The sequence below is a fragment of the Lygodium microphyllum genome, chromosome 3 (genome assembly GCF_053477565.2).
Source record: "Lygodium microphyllum isolate KBCC chromosome 3, Lygodium_microphyllum_v1.1.10, whole genome shotgun sequence".
NCBI lineage: Eukaryota > Viridiplantae > Streptophyta > Polypodiopsida > Schizaeales > Lygodiaceae > Lygodium > Lygodium microphyllum.
Window position 1 is genome coordinate 75,773,443 of NC_141137.1, and position 19,020 is coordinate 75,792,462.

Consider the following 19,020-nt stretch of genomic DNA (forward strand, 5'->3'; position numbering starts at 1 on the left):
TTCTACATCCATAGTCCTCTGCAAACTTTTTGAAAAGTCATTGCAATGCTAATAACGGTATTAATAGCAACATGGATATTGAAGGTAGCGAGAAAAGCATCAAACAATTAGAAATTGATTATAAATAAAAACTACATTTTAAAAATGAGTTTTCTTTTTTCTAAAAGTGAACTATTTTTCAAGGGTGAGTGGGAGGGGTCTGGGGCATTAGAAAAGTAGCATTGGTATCTCCTCCATCTCTTATGGTGAACCAAGTCAACATGCATCCTCACACTTTTATTAATCATACAAAGTATATTATCCAACTGGCAACCATACATAATTTAAGTATATTAGATCTCTCAATTTCTAATATAAAGTCTATTGTCCAACCACACATAAATTAGGTGTATTAGATCTTTATAATTCTAATACTAATTGGCACATAAGCCAAATAGATTAGATGTTTCTAATCTTGTGGCTAGATAATTAGAGTTACAATACACTAAGAATTAATTATGTTAGCTCTACCTAAATCAATCCAATCAGAGTTTCACTTATGTTAAGAATGTATGATCGTCCTCTAAATTATGGATTATGAGTAGGAAAGGGCACAAGTGTTTTATCTTTTTAATATCATTTTAAGACAGAGTGCGAGTGTGTGAATGATGGTAAGACTACTCAATTGAGTTAGATATAACTGAATCAATCCAATCAGGATAGGAAGAGATCGGTCGACCTAACTGAATCAATCTAATCAGAGCTTGATTTGCAATGAGAATATTGTCGCATCTTCCTCTACGGGAGTCTAGCTTGTGGATCATGGCCGGGAGGAAGGAATTCGCAGAGGGCTTTTCTTTTCAAGTACTTTATAACGACAAAAGAGAGTGCGACTGATACAAAACGCCAAACGACCGCACAAGCGACCCCCCTTCGGTGGAGAAAGGCAGAGAGAGAGAGAGAGAGAGAGAGAGAGAGGCGTTGGGACAGGATTCACGATTCCCACCCAGCTCCCCCGCAAAACAATGGTTTTCTTCTTCTTTTTAAAACCAATATAAAATTACGGGGTCGAAGCATTTCCTAATTTTCTGGTACTCCATATGAGCCAATCCGCTGCGCTACGGGACGGAAGGCAATCCAAAAGTCGAGCGCCTTTCAAACAATTATAGTTTATAATGCACAGGTAGAAATTCGACAACAATCCATTGAGAAAACGTGCGCGTGCGGATAATGGGTTGTTCCCATATAATTGCAGGCACCCCTATATTGGCAGATGTTGTGCTACATTGGCGCCTAGTATAAATAGCGGGCCTAGTACCTCATCACCCGACGAGGGCACTGCTTAATACTTATCCACCTCAGTATGTCGAATGCCATGTCCGGAATCCGGATGTAGAGTGCACGCATGCATAATGATGCGCAGATGTGTGCACGCAGGTCATATATGGATGGCTGCGTGTTAATTATATGGGCATGCGTGCATCAGCGTCACTGACCATAGATTATTACACGTCGGTGATAGTGCCTGTAGATATCTTTGTTGCTCCTGATCAGTCCTTCGGTAGTGGTACCTACTGATCGAGCCTATCTACTGATTTGATTGATTGCTTTGCTTGCGTGACAATGCTTGCTTGACCTCTCTCTCCCTCTCTCTTTTAATGGACCGGGCCGGGAGTCCGGGACCGGCTAGTTGCTTTTGAGCAGATCGATAAGCGATGGTACATGGATGATGATGGCTTTAGACTGCAAAAATGGACTATTTCCGTAGAACTATTGTTTCCCTTTGTGTAGGTAGGCGGACAGACCCGGACTCTGAGTATTGAAAGGGAGAGTGAGAGAAAGAGAGGGGGGGGAGGGCGAGTCTCGGGGAGAGACAGAAGAGAGAGAACGTTGAAGGTTGTGCCTAGCGCCGATATATGGTTCATTGCTAACGTGCTTCCTTTCAAGTTAACCTGCTCTTGGGCTGAAGATCGAGGGGTCCTGCGTTGCCCACACATATATACATATACATATATATATATGTAGAGAGAGAGAGAGACTCAAAGCTGTTCTTGGAAGAGATGCAAATCACAGAAGTTGGGAGCGAAACAAGATGGTACCTGGGCTGTTGGTTGGGGGGTAGGAATATTTGGGTAAGGAAGAAAAGTGGCGAGCCACCCGGAAAGATTGTGATCACGGTCCAAGATCGCACTCTGAATTCGAGCGCAAATCAAGTCGAGCTAATTTCTAAATACGAAAATTACTTTTTTAAAACCATCGTCATTTATTTATTCAATTCATATTTTGGCATTTACCTTGCAAAGACTGAAACTTGCAGTCCTGACTCTTGGTCTCTGCATGCAGGTTGACTATCGAGAGTGGGCGCCGTTGATCAGAGAGCCTGCGGCAGGAGATGATCAGAGGCCAGAGCCCGCCACTTGCAGCAGACAGCCCACATATACACAGTGCACACACAAATAATAATGAGATGAGAAGACAGAGAGAGAGAGAGAGAGAGAGAGAGAGAGGCGTTCAGACCGATAGACCCGAAGAGTAATTAAATAAGAATTCCCTTCCCATATTATGAGCACCGTGCGCAACCGGGGGACTTCATCATCGTCCCCGCCTGCCTGCCTCTCTGTCTCTCTCTCTCCGGCCCCCGGGTCCCCTCCTCTCTCTCTCTCTTCCTCCCTCTCTCTCTCTCTCTCTCTCGACGTCGACAACTGGAGCCGGACTCTCGGCTCGTTCCGTAACGTCATCTCTCTCTCTCTCGACGACTTGAGTTAAATCCGTTCGGTCTGGCCGTAGAGAGTTGCGGTTTCGGACGTGATTTCGTCGCCTTTTCCCTATTCTGAAGCTCGTCCAGCAAAGAGGAAATAAAACAAAAACCTAACAACAAGCTAGACCAGCTGTGTGAGACTGTCGTCGACCTGCCGAAGTTGGTGGTCCCGTGAAGGGCTATTATAATCTGCTCCTGTGAATGCAGATGAAGCGCAGTACAGAGCTGGCAACAGGCAGCAGCTCGTCGAGCTCGGATGTGACCGACCAGAATGACAGCGACCAGTTGAACGTCAAGTTCAGCAACAATCCCAATAGCACTACAGATAAGAACAACGACAGCAATAATATGCAGCAACAGGCCGCGAAGGTAGGCGGTCTGCTGTCGCCGGGGTCTCCGTCGGTGGGCTCCCCATGGCCGGCCGGGATGAGGTCAACAGGCCAGCAGCTGGCCTTCTACCAGGCTTTCGAAGAGGACCCCACGTCGGAGTACGTCGCGGACTCCATCTTCCCGTCGCCTTCCGGCGGTCCCGTCCTGCAGGACTGCATCTCTGATGATCCCTCCGGCTGCTCCTCCTTCGTTGTTTCTTCCCCCATGAACATTAACCCGCACATCAACATAGACGATCGTCAGGCGCAGCTCTGGTCGCCGGATCCTCGCCTCTTGTCGCCGCCTCAGTCGTCAGGCAATACCATCCTTGCCTTCCATAGCAACATGAGCAATATTTTCTCCATGGCCGGCTTCGAGCAGCAACAGCAGCTTCCGCCACAGATTACTCAGGTATCGAGTTTAATTATCTACTTATATGCTGCTCCTTAATCCGTGCTTACTGCTTAATCAATAAACACATAAAGTGACGATAATCCTTAAGTTCTAAAGCTCTCCTGTTTATTCGCGTCTGCCTCGTTTAATCAGGAAGAAACTAGAGCACTCACCAAACGGAACCATGTCCTCCCACCTGCAGCGATCAATGCTTCCGAGATCACGGATAATCGCACAATGGCCAAAAAACCCAAGTTATCGAATGCAGATCTTGCCCCAGCCAGTCCATCTCCCCTCGTGAATCAATCTTCTCTAGCCAAGGTAATTGTGAGCTGCTGTAGCTGTCAATTCAAGTTGATCAGGCCGATGATTATAAGGCCAGCAAGTATTTGTCCTGAATCCGAAATCATTCACTCAGAACCATATCAGATGTCAGCTTCTTTATCTTAATTGTGCTTAGTGGCAACCAGAGCTCCGCACTTGCAGCTGGTAATGGGACAAATACTGGGGCGCGGGGTTCTAAAGAGAAGCTAAGCGAAAGGATTAGTGCACTGCAACAACTGGTCTCGCCATTTGGAAGGGTACAGTACCTAGTGATTAGTGCAGATGGAATATAAGCGATATGCCTTGTTGATTAGGATTAATCAGGGTTGAACTCAGTACACGTTGACTATGTTCTCTCCAGACGGACACGGCATCTGTTTTGAGAGAAGCTCATGGGTATATCAAGTTCCTGCAAGATCAAGTGCAGGTCTGTGTGTCTCTCTTTCTACATCTCTCTGGTTAGATATTTGCCCTAGTTTTTAACTGCCAGCTTGTTCGGATGTTTGATTACAGGTGCTGAGCTCGCCTTATCTGACACCTGTGCTCAATCGCCAGGTTCTCTCTCTCTCTCTCTCTCTCTCTCTCATCACAGAGGGCGCGCACACACTGGTGTCTCTCTCTCTCTCATTCTCTGTGCTCACATCTAAGGTGAGTTGCATTTTACTGACTTCAACAAACTTCTTGCACTAGGTTTCAACTCGAACAAACAAAGATGGTGTAGGAGGATCAGAGGAGAGCAGCGCGGTCATAACTGATTTGCGAAGCAGGGGGCTCTGCTTAGTGCCAGTGTCGTGCACTCTCCATGTCGCCAACAACATCAACGGTGCCGACTACTGGGCCTCCGCCTCATCTCGATCAATCCAGGGAGGTGGTAGCAGCCATAATTACCCCTCCACATAACAAAATCCAATAGTATCTACCCTGATCGAATATACATTCTAGGACTGATCTTTTCCGTATCCAGATCGTCATCCGCAAACAGTTTTGCCATGCTTAATTTAGGATTACCTCGGAAATATACGAGTAATGGTTATCGATACGGAAATCTTAAGAAACGTGGGGGTAATGGTAGATCGCAAGCCCGCTACTGATTTTGAGGTAAAATCTTCCTCTGAATCCCCGCTTGATTTATCAGCTTCTCACAACCCACTAACATTGAGGCAGCTCTACTTCAGTGAGACATTGTATAAACTTGATTGACTTAGCAATACATGGATTTTTCCCTGTTTACAAATTATAAAAGCTCTCGTGAAGAGTTGATACCAACATTGTAGATTGAAACATTAATGCGAGGGGACCCTATGCTACAATCTCTTGCGTGATATGCTGGGCGGTATGGAAGGCTTCACCACAGGTAACGTGACGTGTTTACGAAATATCCTTGGACTCTCGGTTAACCAGAAGTTTCGATAGCCAAGGAAGAAATCCGTGTTGTTGACCAACAGATCCATTGTTGCTGCTCTCAAAGCCCTTGCACATAAGGTACTGCAGGTATAAAAGCTGGTTGTTCAACTGAGATCCCCTTATTACCGTGGGGAAAAGCTGTGTTCATCATCAACTCTATTGTTATACCAGAGCCACTCATCACGAAGAGGTTCCATATTGGCATTAAAAAAAAAAACTATACTAAAATAGTTGTTCTGTGATGCCGCATTCTGGTTAGACCAATGCATCGTGTGCATCAATTTTCCTGCAGGTAATCTCTTTTGCTGAACTGATCATTAATTGTGATAGTTTAGCTGGTTCATTATCTGCGTGGGCTATCAACAATTGTTGATTAGGCTTAACTAGGCATGTGTATATCCCTTATGCAGGTGAGTAATCGCGGTAGATTTTGTTTTTGATCATCACGGTCGAGGCTTCATAAGCTAATCTGAGCATATGAGGGGAGATATTGGCCCTTTGGTTCTCCGCCATCTTTGATCAGAAATGAATATAGGTGCAAAGTAACGTTAAAGGGATCCATGATAAAGCTAACCTTAAGATTTATGTTTCATGGATTACTCAAAGGGAAGACTAGAAAGTTAAGATCTTGTATGCTTTCATGAGTTAGAATGCAACTTTTGCAGGGGCTATTAATACAATGAATTCGGCTTGTTGATAGGCCAATAGACGCATCTCTTTGAATTATAGAAAAAGTCCTAGGTACTCTATATGTACTCATAGAGACATGTCTATAAGCATGTCTAAGGTGTAAATTTGACATGATTATAGACAAGGCTTTAAATTTGATTATAGACGCATCTAGTTCAAAAAGAACAAGGAGCTACTATTGCAATTGAGACTAGAGTTGCAATAGTACAACTAGCAACTCCCCAATTTTGTTTGCCCTCCACTTGTGTACACGTCAAGCATTCTTTATTATAAGACATACATAGTAACAAATTAAACCAACATAGAGAATGCCATAATATGCGCAATATTGCATGTTAGAAGACTTTAAGAAACAATGCAAACTACTAGAACATAATGTGTATTTCCAATATGAAATACCAATATTGGTCAAAAGTAATTATTTTTTCATTACAAATATGCACAGATATACATAAAGCTTTGAAAGCAAAAATTAGGCTTGCACTACATCATAGACTAAAACCTACCAAACATTATTCTTTGTTACATTGTAAATAAGCATGGGGGTACATAAAGCTTCGTAAGCCAAAATCGAACTTGCATTACAAAATAGAACTTAAGCTAGACGGTCTCATTCATGGAAAGGATCCTCTAGGATTCATTGTCATTGGATCAATAGGAGAACTTAAGCTAGATGGTCTCATTCATGGACAGGATCCTCTAGGATCCATTGTCATTGGATCCATTCGCCTCATCAAATGTAGTCTCCTCTCCTTCATCACCTTGGGCCTATATATATGAGACATCATAAATGCCAGCATTAATAAAAAATTTATAATTCTTAACAGTAATAAATGATATAACAAATTATAATTACCTCCTTGTGTATCTCTTAGCAATCATTTTGTTGATGCAGAAGTACTTCCATGTATCTCATCTATAATGGTGATGATTATACATTGTCTCTGAAGGGAGTTAGAAGTCTATCCACAAGCTCCATGTGCAAAGTAACAACAATGTGTATGGTTACTAAAACAAATTAATAACATAAAATAAATAGGGTTAATGAATTGGAAGTTAGGTACTTAGAAACTTGGGCTCCCATGATGCTAATTAGAGGCCCCTCTAGGTACTTGTTTGACTATATACATATGCACTTGCCTCCACTTGCCCTTGTAAATTGTTGAAGGCTAACCTTGTGGAAGAACTCCTTGCTATACCCTTCTCTTTTCAACTATGACATGTCTCTTTGCCAAGAAATTATTTTTGCCAAGGATTACTAGGATCTTAATTCTTGCTCATTTAGTAGGATTAGGAAACCTTTGATGCATGACTTGATAGTCCCACACATCTCTTGTTGCACTACCCTTGTTAATTAGGTTAAGTAGTACAATATACCTTTCTGAGAATGAAATAGTAACCTAAATATCTATCTCCACTCTAGAACACACTTTTAGGTATCCTCTGCCTCCTTCACTCTCCCTGGTACTACAACGTCCATGACTATTTTCTCATGTGATTATCATTCAATGGGGATTACCTAGGGATAATTGAATATATGCTATAGAAATGGGAGAGACACCAAAGATGACGATAGAGTCTATGAAATAGAAGGACCTATCTATTAACATGTTACAAGTGACAACGTGAAGTGGAATAAGAAAGAATGAAGTAGAGCAAGTGAGGAATGGCCAAGAAGCAAGAAAAAGAAAAGAAAAGAGAAAACATGTCAAAATTAAGAAAATTTAAGAAAGCATAGGTGGCAAGAAAAAGACAAGGATCATGTGGCACAAAATGTGCTGACATTAAAAATCACATCCCTTAAGGGTAGAAAATGTAAATTTAAATTTCTCTAAGCATTGGGCTCACTCCTCCATAGATTTTTCTCACTTTCTTGGGATCTTTCCCAATTTGAGAGGTTGAGAAAGAGAGTCATTGCAATAGAGACATAGAGCTAGAGCTAGAGAGAGAGAGAGAGAGAGAGAGAGAGAGAGAGAGAGAGAGAGAGAGAGATCAAAGGTGGACTTGTTTCAACTTGGACAAACAAGTAAAGGAGATCAACTTCTTACATACCAAAGATGACAGATCGAAAAGCTTTGAGCTTGCGAGTGCGAACATCAATGGAGTCATCAAAGCTTCATAGCTCACATCAAACATCTAGAGACTACAGCATGATGAGTTACTTTGACTTGGCTATTATCTTAAGATATTCTTCTTACTTGGTAGGCAGTAGTAATCTATAGTTGGTCGTGACTAAGATTACATGGTAGGAGAGCTTGCGAGGTGAGAGAGTACTGTGACAAAGATCAGCTTGAGAGGGCATACAATTAATATGTGTGCCATGCCTAGATCTAGCAAATAGAAATTCGAGCCTACGTTTTGGTTCCATTGCTGAGACACTACAGAATCTCTCTAGTTGAGTCTCCAACCATAGATGGTGAGAGGAATATGCCAAGCTTGAGCAGGATGGGCTTTCTCACCATAATGGGCTGGATGCATAAACCTCACATGTCTTAGTTAGAAAGAACAGATTAGAAGGGAAATTATCTATAGGTATATCATGTTTTGCTTTCTCTGAATAACTTAGGATTTAGGAGAGATTGGTTAGATTTGGATATTTGCCTTTATTGCCTTCATAAAAATATAAAAATAAATACAAAAATAGGACATCACTACTTGATATTCAGATAGATCTAGCAAGTTTGGGCTCCATCAAGTGGTTATGAAACTTTGAGTGCTCAAGGGGATTCATGATCAGTAAATTTTTGATTTTTTACTGAATTTTTTCTACTTTGTATCTTTATTTTAATGTGAAACCATAGTCACATCATGGGCAAAGTGTCAGATGATAGTAAGCTAGTTGTGGTCCTTACAGGTAGCCCAAAAAGTAAAAGTATGAGTGTATGACTAGAACGAAGAGTACTGGTTATTTTGGATCAAAATTTTCAACATAAAACTCAGTTTTAAGGGCTGAACATTCATAGAGAATCGTGATTCCATGATGGTTTTTCAGACCCACACGAGATGAATATCGATTATTGGGTGTGGTGAACATAGTCATAATCAATAAGGACGGAATTGAGACTATTTCTTTGGATCAATTATAAGATATGATTTTTTGAAAATTTACTATTGAATCTCTAAGAAAAATTTGAAAATTTTAAATTTCATTGATATGCACATAGAGGTTGCATAAAAACTAGTTGGTTAATGACTAGCTAGTCAACAATGGTTTTCTAGTAGATTATTGCGAGTGTTTTTTATGATGGATGATTAGAGAATGTCTTTACTATAATTTATTTTATATTTAATATTAAACTATTTATTTTTTTTCTAAAAATTAAGCTGGTGGATATAAATTCCAAGTGGGACAAATAGGATGTCAAATAGCTAGGGTAGCACTATTATTAGCTAGTCTGACCAACTGCTAATGTAGTTAAGCTTTTAGAAATACCTAAAATCTTGTTGTACGCATCAAAGTAAGGCATTAATCTATAAATTTTTTGAAAGTTAATTTAAAGCCTTCTATAAATATAATCATGTAAGGTTTACTAAATAAAGTAACCCTTATGTTGATCACATGTCGTACATTTATATTTTTTGAGGTGATCCTCCCAAGGGTTATTTTAAGCCCCTAATAAGATATAGTTTTGTCTAATTTAATGTTCTTCCATTTGCATAATCACTACAAGATACATGCCATATATCAATGTCTAAAGAGATGAAAATATTCATCGAAAAATTTACCCTGTCGCTCCCTAAAATTGTCAGTATACGCCTCTCTACATATCCAACGCTATGGACAACACAAATAGCATCACTTTCCAATGCATTTACTAACGATGATAGCAATGCTCTGCAACCCTTTCAATACCATGTGTTGAACAATGTTTCATAAAGCAGTTATAAATTGAGTATACAATTGCCATTGAAACACATGTATCATGAGATGCTAGAAAAAAAGAGTCGTTGATTCAATATTCAAATAAGTATAAGAGTGATTATGATAATTGATAGAACTACATGGAATGATAGAGAGGAGAGTCCAAAACAAGCAAATAAATGTATCTATAAATATCTCAAAATGCAAGTCCATACAAAGAATGTGAAATATATCCAAGGAATGCTACATGGAAAGAGCTTACATGGATCATAGGGTCAAAAAAATACTCCATGAATTCAAGCGATTGCTACAACTCGTCACCATTCAAGAGCTTGTCTTCTCGATGCAATGGAGCATCAAAACAGACTCTCCAATATAAACATAATCCACAATATATAATGCATCACTAAAAAACTAATGAGACTAAAAGCAATAAAGAGGCATGACTTACTAGGCCAGCACGTGCATACAATCTATTGATGAGTGCATTGAGACTGTGTCTCTCTGCATTAGGACCAAAAAAGCTTTTTAAAAATGCAATTTTATTAATCATGGGATTTAGAGAAGGGCCAAACAGAGTTTGCCACGTGTGTAAGAATATTGTATTCTTGTCTCCTCCTTTGTGGAAGATAGTAGAGTCCACTTCGTGATTCTCTACTCCTTTTTAGCCAAAATCTCCAAAGTCTGACATGTTTTAGTAGTCCTGAAGTCCTTATTTACTTATAAAATTTGACAAATGACATAATAAAGTATCCACTTCATGGTTCTCTCTTTCTTTTTAGCCAAAATCTCCAAAGTTTGACATGTTTTGGTAGTCTCAAAGTCCTTATTTACTTAAAAATTTTGACAAAAGAACATGATAAATATCTTGTGAAGTTAATATGTTGGGGGTAAAGGCGCCTTCGCCTAGCTGCTTGTGTATTACTACATTGATAATACCCACAACTACACACTATAGGTGGTGGGCACCCATCACTGTCACTTTATTCTTTATTCTTTTAGTGACAGTTTGAATAAAGGAAGGCCCAATCATAGATTGTGATTGTTGGAGTTTCCATTTTGTGTCTCTCTTTCTTGCTCTCGCTCTCCCGCCATAGCTCTTCCAAGCAAACTTCGATCATTCTCACCCTTCAACTGTTGGTATTAGAGCATGGTTACTCGAGCATTTCAACTTGGTTCATGACTCCTTCAACTTCCTTTTGAATACCTACACCATTAGCTTCCACTCCCAACAGCCATAGCCGACACTCTCGAGCTCCCATCACTCCCTGGCTTCCCGAGTACCTTTTTGGCCCCTTTGGGCACCCTCAAGACATTCCATTAGAGATATTTGGTCATTTTTTATCAAGGTTTATTGAATATACATGTTTACACAAGAAGAGGACATCCATAGCTTCCACCCTTGAAGCTTGTTCTCTTCATACCTTGTTGTATAGACTTGTGGGGCACCTTAGGCTTGTTGTGTGCCTTCTTTGGCACCACCTTAAGCTTCCTACCACCCTAAACCATCACAAAATATGAGCAGCAACCCCAGGCAGATCAGCGTGACAGGCACCTGTTGTAGGTAGAAGATGAACAGTAGCTCCTACATCAAATGTTGGTCATGGCATGCTTCCTAATCATTGTGGCACCCTTGGCAATGATGCTTGATATGCTTTGAAGCCTCCCAAGCCTTGAACATTGATATGAGGTCCTATAACACTGTTTTGAAATAGCTTATAGTAGCTTACAGACATTAAATGTCAATGCTACACTAGCAATTGATGCGTATGCTTATTTGGAGCTTCCTAGTTAAGCGGTTTGATGCCTATTGATGACCGATTGTTGGGGGATAGAAGGCATATGTTTTGCCATGATCTTGGACTGATTTTGGGCTGAAAAATCATAGTCTTCAATAGTAAATCATTGTTGTACAATGGTGGGCTGTAGCCTATTACTTCATGTTTTCCTAGAGAGAGAGAGAGAGAGAGAGAGAGAGAGAGAGAGATTTTGTTAAAGGTGCACTTTTGGTGTTTGAGAAGGCGAGTACTAGTAGTAGTAGTGGTTCGATGCAATACCACAAGACGAGAAACACTCCGACATAGGGTAGCTACTCCCTCGTCCCCATGCATAGCATATTAGACTTTACATACTGTGGGCCAATCCGTAAGGAGGTGGAGACTTTACACACATTAATTTTGTTGAGTTACAAGAGAAGAAATCCCTTCTCAAACAATTTAAGAAAGAAAAAAAGAATATATGATAACAAAAACAAATTGTTTGTCATAACGTAGACCAAATGGAAAATGATGAAGGCCGTGATGTTCAAGATCGCGATGCGTATCTTAATCAGTGTGCCCCATGTCCTTGCTCTCAATGTAAATTGGCAATTAGACAAAAATTTCGATTGTCTATGGAACACATACGACGCTTCAGGTAAGAAAAGTGTATATCAATCATGCATTGTATTCACAAACTAATTGAATATTATATACAAAAACATTGGATGTGGCTGTAAAATTTATTACAAGGAGGTGACGTCTCATCCCAAGGAGGAGTGCGCCCTTTACGGCTAGTTAGAAGAGTTTGTGGGCGTGCGATGGATGGAGTGCTTGAGCCAATCCACCACTTGGAAGGTACTACCTAATCCATACCATCAATACTGGAGGAGATAGGTAGCCTTCAAGACTTTTCTACAATCTTAGAGCTTGAGATGGAGGCAATGCTCGATGCATTGATGCCCATGGATGTCGAGACATTTGATCCCTTAGAGAGGAAGCATCCATACCATTATATAATGGGTGCTGAGTATCTCACCTAAAGACATTGCTTGCACTCCCAAGTGTGCAAGTAAAATACAAGTGGAGCGATGCGGCCGAGTTGTTCACGTAACTTCTATGTATGCTTCGTTGATTTCTTTTCGGCACCATCATAAAAAATAATTGTTCTTTTTCAAGGTGTTTTATGATTATTTTTTAAAGGTTACTAAAGTATCATTATTACCACTTGTAAATACCATGCTTGAGTCTCGTGATGATGCATGACATGTTTTACGAAAGGTTGCCATGGACTACAACAGCATCAATGCATGTATCAACGATTGCATACTGTTTCGAGGAGAATACGAGACTATGGAGACATGTCCAAAGTTTGGTACTCACAAGTATCGATAGGACTTACAAGGGCAAATCATCCCTCAAAAAGTTCTTAGACACTTTCTTTTTATCCCCCGTATACATCACATGTTTCGTATGTCTAGCATGGCGAGCTTGACAACATGGCATGCGCAGAATAGATCCACAAATGGATTCCAACGAATATTAGCAGATTCATGCGCATGGAGCCACATTGACTCTATCTTTCTAGGCTTTGTCCGAGAGCCAAGGAATCTTCAGCTCGGTCTTGCTATATGGATGGTGTGAATCCATTCGGTCTGTCCTCAACTTCTTACATTGTGTGGCCTATAGTCCTTGTTAACTACAATATCCTTCCATGGCTTTCTATGAAGACAGGACACCTTATCCTTAGCTTGCTCGTTCCCGGCCGCTATAAAGTCAAGAATATGGACATGTATCTTCGTTCATTAATCGGTGAGCTTAAGATTTTCTGGGATGAGGGGGTCGCCGTGGAAGATATGAGCAAGCGTGATGGTCGATAGTCCGCCAATATTCGAGTCATTCTCATGTGGACCATACATGACTTTCAGGGATTCAGGGAGTGCTCAGGTAAATAGGCTTTCATTCTCGTTGGTAATATCCATCATAGCTCGTTCAAGTTTGTATTCACTAGATAGAGGTGTTGGGACAGGTTTGGTTACCTCAGGTTATCATGCATGTCCATTGTGTGAACCACAATTAGACTCCCGAGGGTTACAAATCATAAAGAAGATGGTATATCAAGGACACACTGCTTTCTTGCCGCAGGGTCATGAATTGGGGGAAGGCTTTTTTGGATGACCTCAAGCACGAATAAACAGCCAAAGCTGGTACAAGCAAAAAATGGTCCACACTGAGTCACATCTGAATGTGACGGTTTTCAGTTTTCTACGAGTTGTCGTATTGGACCCACTTACAGATCAACCACTTGTTGGATCCCATGCATATTTTTAAGAATGTGGGCATCTTACTATGGGATCACATCACAAGAAAGAGAGACACTATAAGGACACAAATGGATTTGAAGGAGGCAAGCAAGATGGAGGCGCTTTGACTACAATCGAGTGCTAATGGTCGCTTGCAGCTACCTCGTGCTCCTTGGTTATTTTCCACTAAAGAAGAACATCTTGTGAAGCAAATATCAAGTCTATCTGCACTTCGACAGGTATGATGCATTCTCTCAGGTCCACATTTTCTAAATATGACCAATTATTAGGGCTAAAATCCCATGATTAGCATAAGATATGTCAGGTTTGTACTATGAATGGATTGTAAGCGGCTTGTGTATTTTGCTATTTGGAGTGTAGTCATTCGTAACGCTTCTTCATTTGTGGCAGTTTGTACTACCGATCACGATCATATGATACCTTGCTCCAGAAATACACAGGGCAATTTACAGATTGTCAAATTTAGTGCAATGGATCTCATAGAAGGAGATCAAGACATCCTCTCTTGAATTCGCAAGGCGGGGAGTAGTGGAGATGGTCCGTCTCTTTAAGAAGTGCCTACCCACTAGCTGTAACAAATCCGAAATTCGAAAGGCCCATATGAAAGCCCTCATTGGGTTAATATTTTTTTCAAGCAAAATTTTTAATTAATTCCCCTCTCCTCCAACCGACTGTCGAGCTGGAGGAAGAGGGGAATAGCAAGAGAGGCATGCTGGAGCTTGCCTAGGTAAGGAGCCATGCCTGTCGACATGCAAGGGAGGGAGCATCCCCCTCCCTTCCCCTATTTAAACCATGGGGCTACTGCCGCTTGGAGGAAGATGAAGGGAGTGCTGTTGCCATTCCAAAACTGTGAGTGAGAGAGAGAAGGCCTTTTGAGAAGGGAGGACCCCGTGGAGCTGTTGCCGCTGAGGGGAGACCCTACAAATCACCGCATGGCCAAGGAGGAGCCGCATGATATGCCGGTCGGCCTCTGTCGTCCTAGTCCACGCCCCCAACTGACGAAACACCGCCACGTCACCATTGAGCTTCCCCCTCCCATGTGGCATAGAAGCTTTAGAAGCTTCCTGGGGGGGGGGGAAGCTTTCAAGGGGCCTCATAAGCCCCTTTTCCCCCTTAGCCCTTTTCCTTGGGCTTTGAAACCCCTCCCCCCGTGTTTTAACCCTCTTAAGCCCCCCTTTCCCTTGGGCTTTGGAACCCCCCCCCCCCCCCCCCCAAGGTTTTAAACTCCCTTAGCCCCCCTTCTTATGGCTTTTAAGATTACCCCCCCCTCCCTCCAACTTTGCCTTTAAAAACCCCCTTAGGCCTTTTCCCTCCTTCCGAAAGGTATAGCCTTTAAAGGCTACTTTTTCCCCTTTATAAAAAAATCTCTCTCTAAGGCTCCCTTAGGGTTCCCCCCCCCATAAAAGGTTACTCCAAATGACCTTTCCTTTTCCCCCCGTGTTTTCTAAAAAAAACCCCTTAGGCCCATAGCCTTTAAGGCCACTTTTTCCCCTTGGAAAAATCCCTTAAGATTCTATAGGGCCCATTTTTCCCCAAGAAAATTTTACCTTAGCATTTCCTTGCCCATGCAAAAATACCCCTTGGAACTCTCCCACACCTTGTTTTTTTTCCCACACGTAAAAGAAAGAAGAATATTGAGGGTCGTTTGATACCTTCCTTTCCTACTCAAAAGCCTCGTAAGGGATTCCACACTTTTTTACCCATTCATGCGAGTCTTTACAAAGGCCATTAAGCCTTCCCCATGGCTTAATGGGTCTTAGTCGTGAAAGATTCTGAAACACCCCCTTTCGAATTCCCTACTCCAAGGAGGAAGCCTTCTAAAATTGCTTCCGACAGACGGTGCAAGTTATTGCAAAAGGGAGCCACAATGGAATTTCAAAAGGAATTGTAAAGCTGCTTCCATGATGGAAATACTACAATTGCGATGCCTCCTAAGAAAGTCCAAGCCGTAGCCGCGGGAGGGTCGTCTCCTGGCATCCACATGGACATCTCACCCCAAGCCCAGGTTTTCCTTTCTAATTTTTATTTGATATTGTTGTAATTCAATCATGCAATCGGTTAATTGTTAGAAATAGGATATATTTTTGTCCTAGATGCTCACGACGAAGGAACTTAGTCATTAGTACTTTCAATGAAACATGCCAAATAAAGAAAGCATAAATGCATTTTGAGCAAATAGCTTTATGCATTGAAATGAATTAAAAATTAGATTATTGTACATTAAAATAGTATACTTCGTTTAAGCCTAGAAGTATAAACTGCATATTGCACTATTAACCCATATCCTCTTCGCAACAAATTATTGTGGAAAGTGCAAAGGCATGAAATGATTCTTACGATGCATAACTCTAGAAAATTATCGTTTGTCAATTGCATAAATTATCAAGTAAAAGGTTGCTTGTTTAGCATGAATTTTTGTTCGCAAAGTTATAGGAAGATTAGTTGGAATTTAACCTAACCTATGCCTGACCTTAAATCGATAAGTTAAGGTTGAAAAATCAATTTACGCATTGACAACGAGTCATGTGAAAAATGATCACGTAATTATTTTCTAGAGTTAAGCAAATTGGCATAAACCTAAAATACCTAAGCCACGGAGTACTCGTTTAGAATGAGTTAAAATGCAAGAAATTCACTAGGAAATTAATACGTGACCTAATCATACATATTGCTAAAACTGAAACTCCTATACCTTAAATACTTGCCCACATTCACTAAATGTAGGGAGAGTCACTACAAGATATAGGCCTTATACCGAGGTTTAAAGCGACGAAAATACAAACAACAAAATTTTCTCCCATCGTCGCAAAAAGTGTCGTTATTAACGACGCCATAGAAACATCGGTATTGGCGTCGCTATCAGGGTCGCAAATGCGATGCTAATAGCGATGTTTTGCGATGCTTATAGCGACGACAATAGCGACGTGAGCAGTAAAATTACTGATGCTAATAGCGACGGTAATACGGATAAAAAAAATTTGGTGGTAGGGCAGCTGAGAGCCATACAAAATAGTTTCTGCACTACTGTATACAAAGCGCTTGCAAACCAAAAAAATGTATACTGAAATCATAAAACTGATACATGAAATAAATACATGATTGCATAAAAAGCGATTGGTACAATCATGACAGGATATCACTAATACATAGAAAATGTCTACATAGATCAGGCGACTCAAAAATAAAGGCGTGTGAGCTCCAGGGATCCAAGGGCAAGCTACAAATCCTCGTCCCTCAAAAGCTCGTCCCGCCGCAAAGGAGCATCGAACGGACTCTATAGAAAAAGAAAAAACACATCAATCCACCATACAATAATGCATTCAAATATCTCATGGTAACTACGGACAAGAAAGATGAGTGACTTACAGGGCTGCCGCGTCTATACAATCGGTCGATCAATGCATTGAGACCGTGCCTCTCTACATATCGAGTCTCAAGGCATATCGGATCACGATTTGTAATGGAGTGCTACAAAGAAAACAAAATGCTAACTGTTAGAAACATGATTGTCAGTACAAAGAATATTTCAAAAAAACAAACAAGCAAAACAAAAGAAAAACTTACAAAGTCCTCCAAATATGTCTTATGGCCGCCACTCCCAAGATGATGGACCACTCCGGCCTCGAGTCATGCCCTCGCCGCCTCGCGTTGCTGACTCCAACGTCCTGGAGAATCTGTAGCCTCCTCTCTTAGTCGGCGCTAGTCGTCTGCATCTAACTACTCTGGCTTTGCAACCCCACTCTTGATTGCCTTGTGTGCATTGGATCGTCTATATGACATGTATGCACACATGCAATCCATCATCCAGCCCGTAGAGAACCTATCTATTGCGGTTTGCACCGGAAACTTCTCGTGCAAGGATACTACTATGTAGTCATTGCTCCCCTCCGGTATGTTCTTTCAATGATCCAAGACGTTGTGCCGAAAAACTTGTTGGCACAACTCTCTCATGTGAGCCATCACCCTCCTCCCCTCATCATTCATGATGATGGCTCCTAACCTACTATCGACCATATATCAATAACCCCTAGGAGTTTGCCTAAGATGGGTCCTCTCCCATCTGCGTCCATGCTCCTGGGTATATCCAGGAGACCCCTCTATATCCGGTGTACCGATGGGGGTAATCTCTCTCGGAGTGGCATCCAAAGGGGTGCCACCTGCTGACGGCTGCACAAAAGCCAGAGTAACTGGAGTAGACGTCCCCACAGGTGTGACAAATCCTGGAGGTGACACAGCTCCAGTTGAACGACGAGACGGAGACACCACATCCGTGTCTCCACAGCAGCATCCCCCTGATCCCGATGCACTCCCTCCCTCTGGCCCAAGTCATGAGCGTCGAGATCGCCTGCTCGAAGCTGAAGCATCCGATCGCGATGAAGCAGATCTAGTAGAGCGCCCTGACGAAGAACGAGACAGCTCTTGGTCTACCATCTCTCTGAATCTCGCGAGCTGGTCTGGAGACATGTGTGCAAAGATGTCCTGCAACTCCTCATTGCTCATCCCTCGACTCATCCTGAAAATGTCACCTGCACAAATAAAAAATGATGTTAGAATAATCAATTTAAATCATGCAAAGCACAGTAATATAAATCATTTTAAAAAAATCTCTCTTAAAATGCATATCTTATGTACCTTTATAAGAGATTGGTCAACGAATTAAGTGGATGCTCCAAGTATGAAGTATCCTATGGTCCCATGTTAATCTCCTGACACAACTCCGCATAGACTGGAAGGTTGATAGACATATCACCACAAAAGAATGAGTCCGTCTCGTTCTCAAAAAATTCTTGGACTCCTGTATTTCCATCATTGTTAGTCGATGCTGGCTCCAAGCTTTCGACGGCCTCCACCCCTTGCAATATCGACTCCTCTATTTGCATATTATCTTCATCTATGCTCAGAACATCGCTTTGATCATATACTCTCGCACTTTGGGGAGTTGAAGGTATAACATACCACCATCGAGGTTGTTGGGGGTTTGGATAGAAGATTACATGTTCACAAACACGTACAAGAGAGTTCAAACCATTGTGACATAAATCATGTCGTAATACAATTAGCAAGCAAATGACTCCATGCACATGTTCACAATGGGCCGGCAACACAAAGGTGTCACGCAAATCCGTCCATTTTTTTTCGAAATCTATTTCGAGAAATCCA

The 19,020-nt window shown here is 41.5% G+C and overlaps 1 protein-coding gene across 3 annotated transcripts; it reads left to right on the forward strand.

Annotated features, from left to right (window-relative positions):
* Positions 1-947: 947 nt before the first annotated feature.
* Positions 948-5,931, forward strand: LOC148038520 (uncharacterized). 3 transcript variants are annotated; one of them, XR_015689725.1, is made up of 8 exons: positions 948-2,111; positions 2,323-3,517; positions 3,653-3,820; positions 3,970-4,080; positions 4,185-4,250; positions 4,337-4,378; positions 4,514-5,519; positions 5,638-5,929. XR_015689725.1 is itself a non-coding variant. In XM_087672988.1 (6 exons), exons 1-6 carry the CDS (start codon positions 2,939-2,941, stop codon positions 4,721-4,723), a joined length of 1,176 nt encoding a protein of 391 aa, XP_087529114.1. In that variant the 5' UTR covers positions 2,424-2,938; the 3' UTR covers positions 4,724-5,931. The 3 variants fall into 3 exon arrangements, 1 of the variants encoding a protein (XP_087529114.1); XR_015689726.1 differs by having other exon boundaries at positions 948-1,546; XM_087672988.1 differs by lacking the exon at positions 948-2,111 and having other exon boundaries at positions 2,424-3,517; positions 4,514-5,931.
* The last annotated feature ends 13,089 nt before the right edge of the window (positions 5,932-19,020 follow it).

What these genes read in the sequence shown, in the direction of transcription:
- LOC148038520 (XM_087672988.1), top strand. Translation starts at nt 2,939, where the DNA reads ATGCAGATGAAGCGCAGTACAGAGCTGGCAACAGGCAGCAGCTCGTCG. An exon ending in TGGTCTCGCCATTTGGAAGG is followed by an intron (nt 4,081 to 4,184) that starts GTACAGTACCTA and finishes TGTTCTCTCCAG; the next exon opens with ACGGACACGGCATCTGTTTT. An exon ending in CACCTGTGCTCAATCGCCAG is followed by an intron (nt 4,379 to 4,513) that starts GTTCTCTCTCTC and finishes TTCTTGCACTAG; the next exon opens with GTTTCAACTCGAACAAACAA.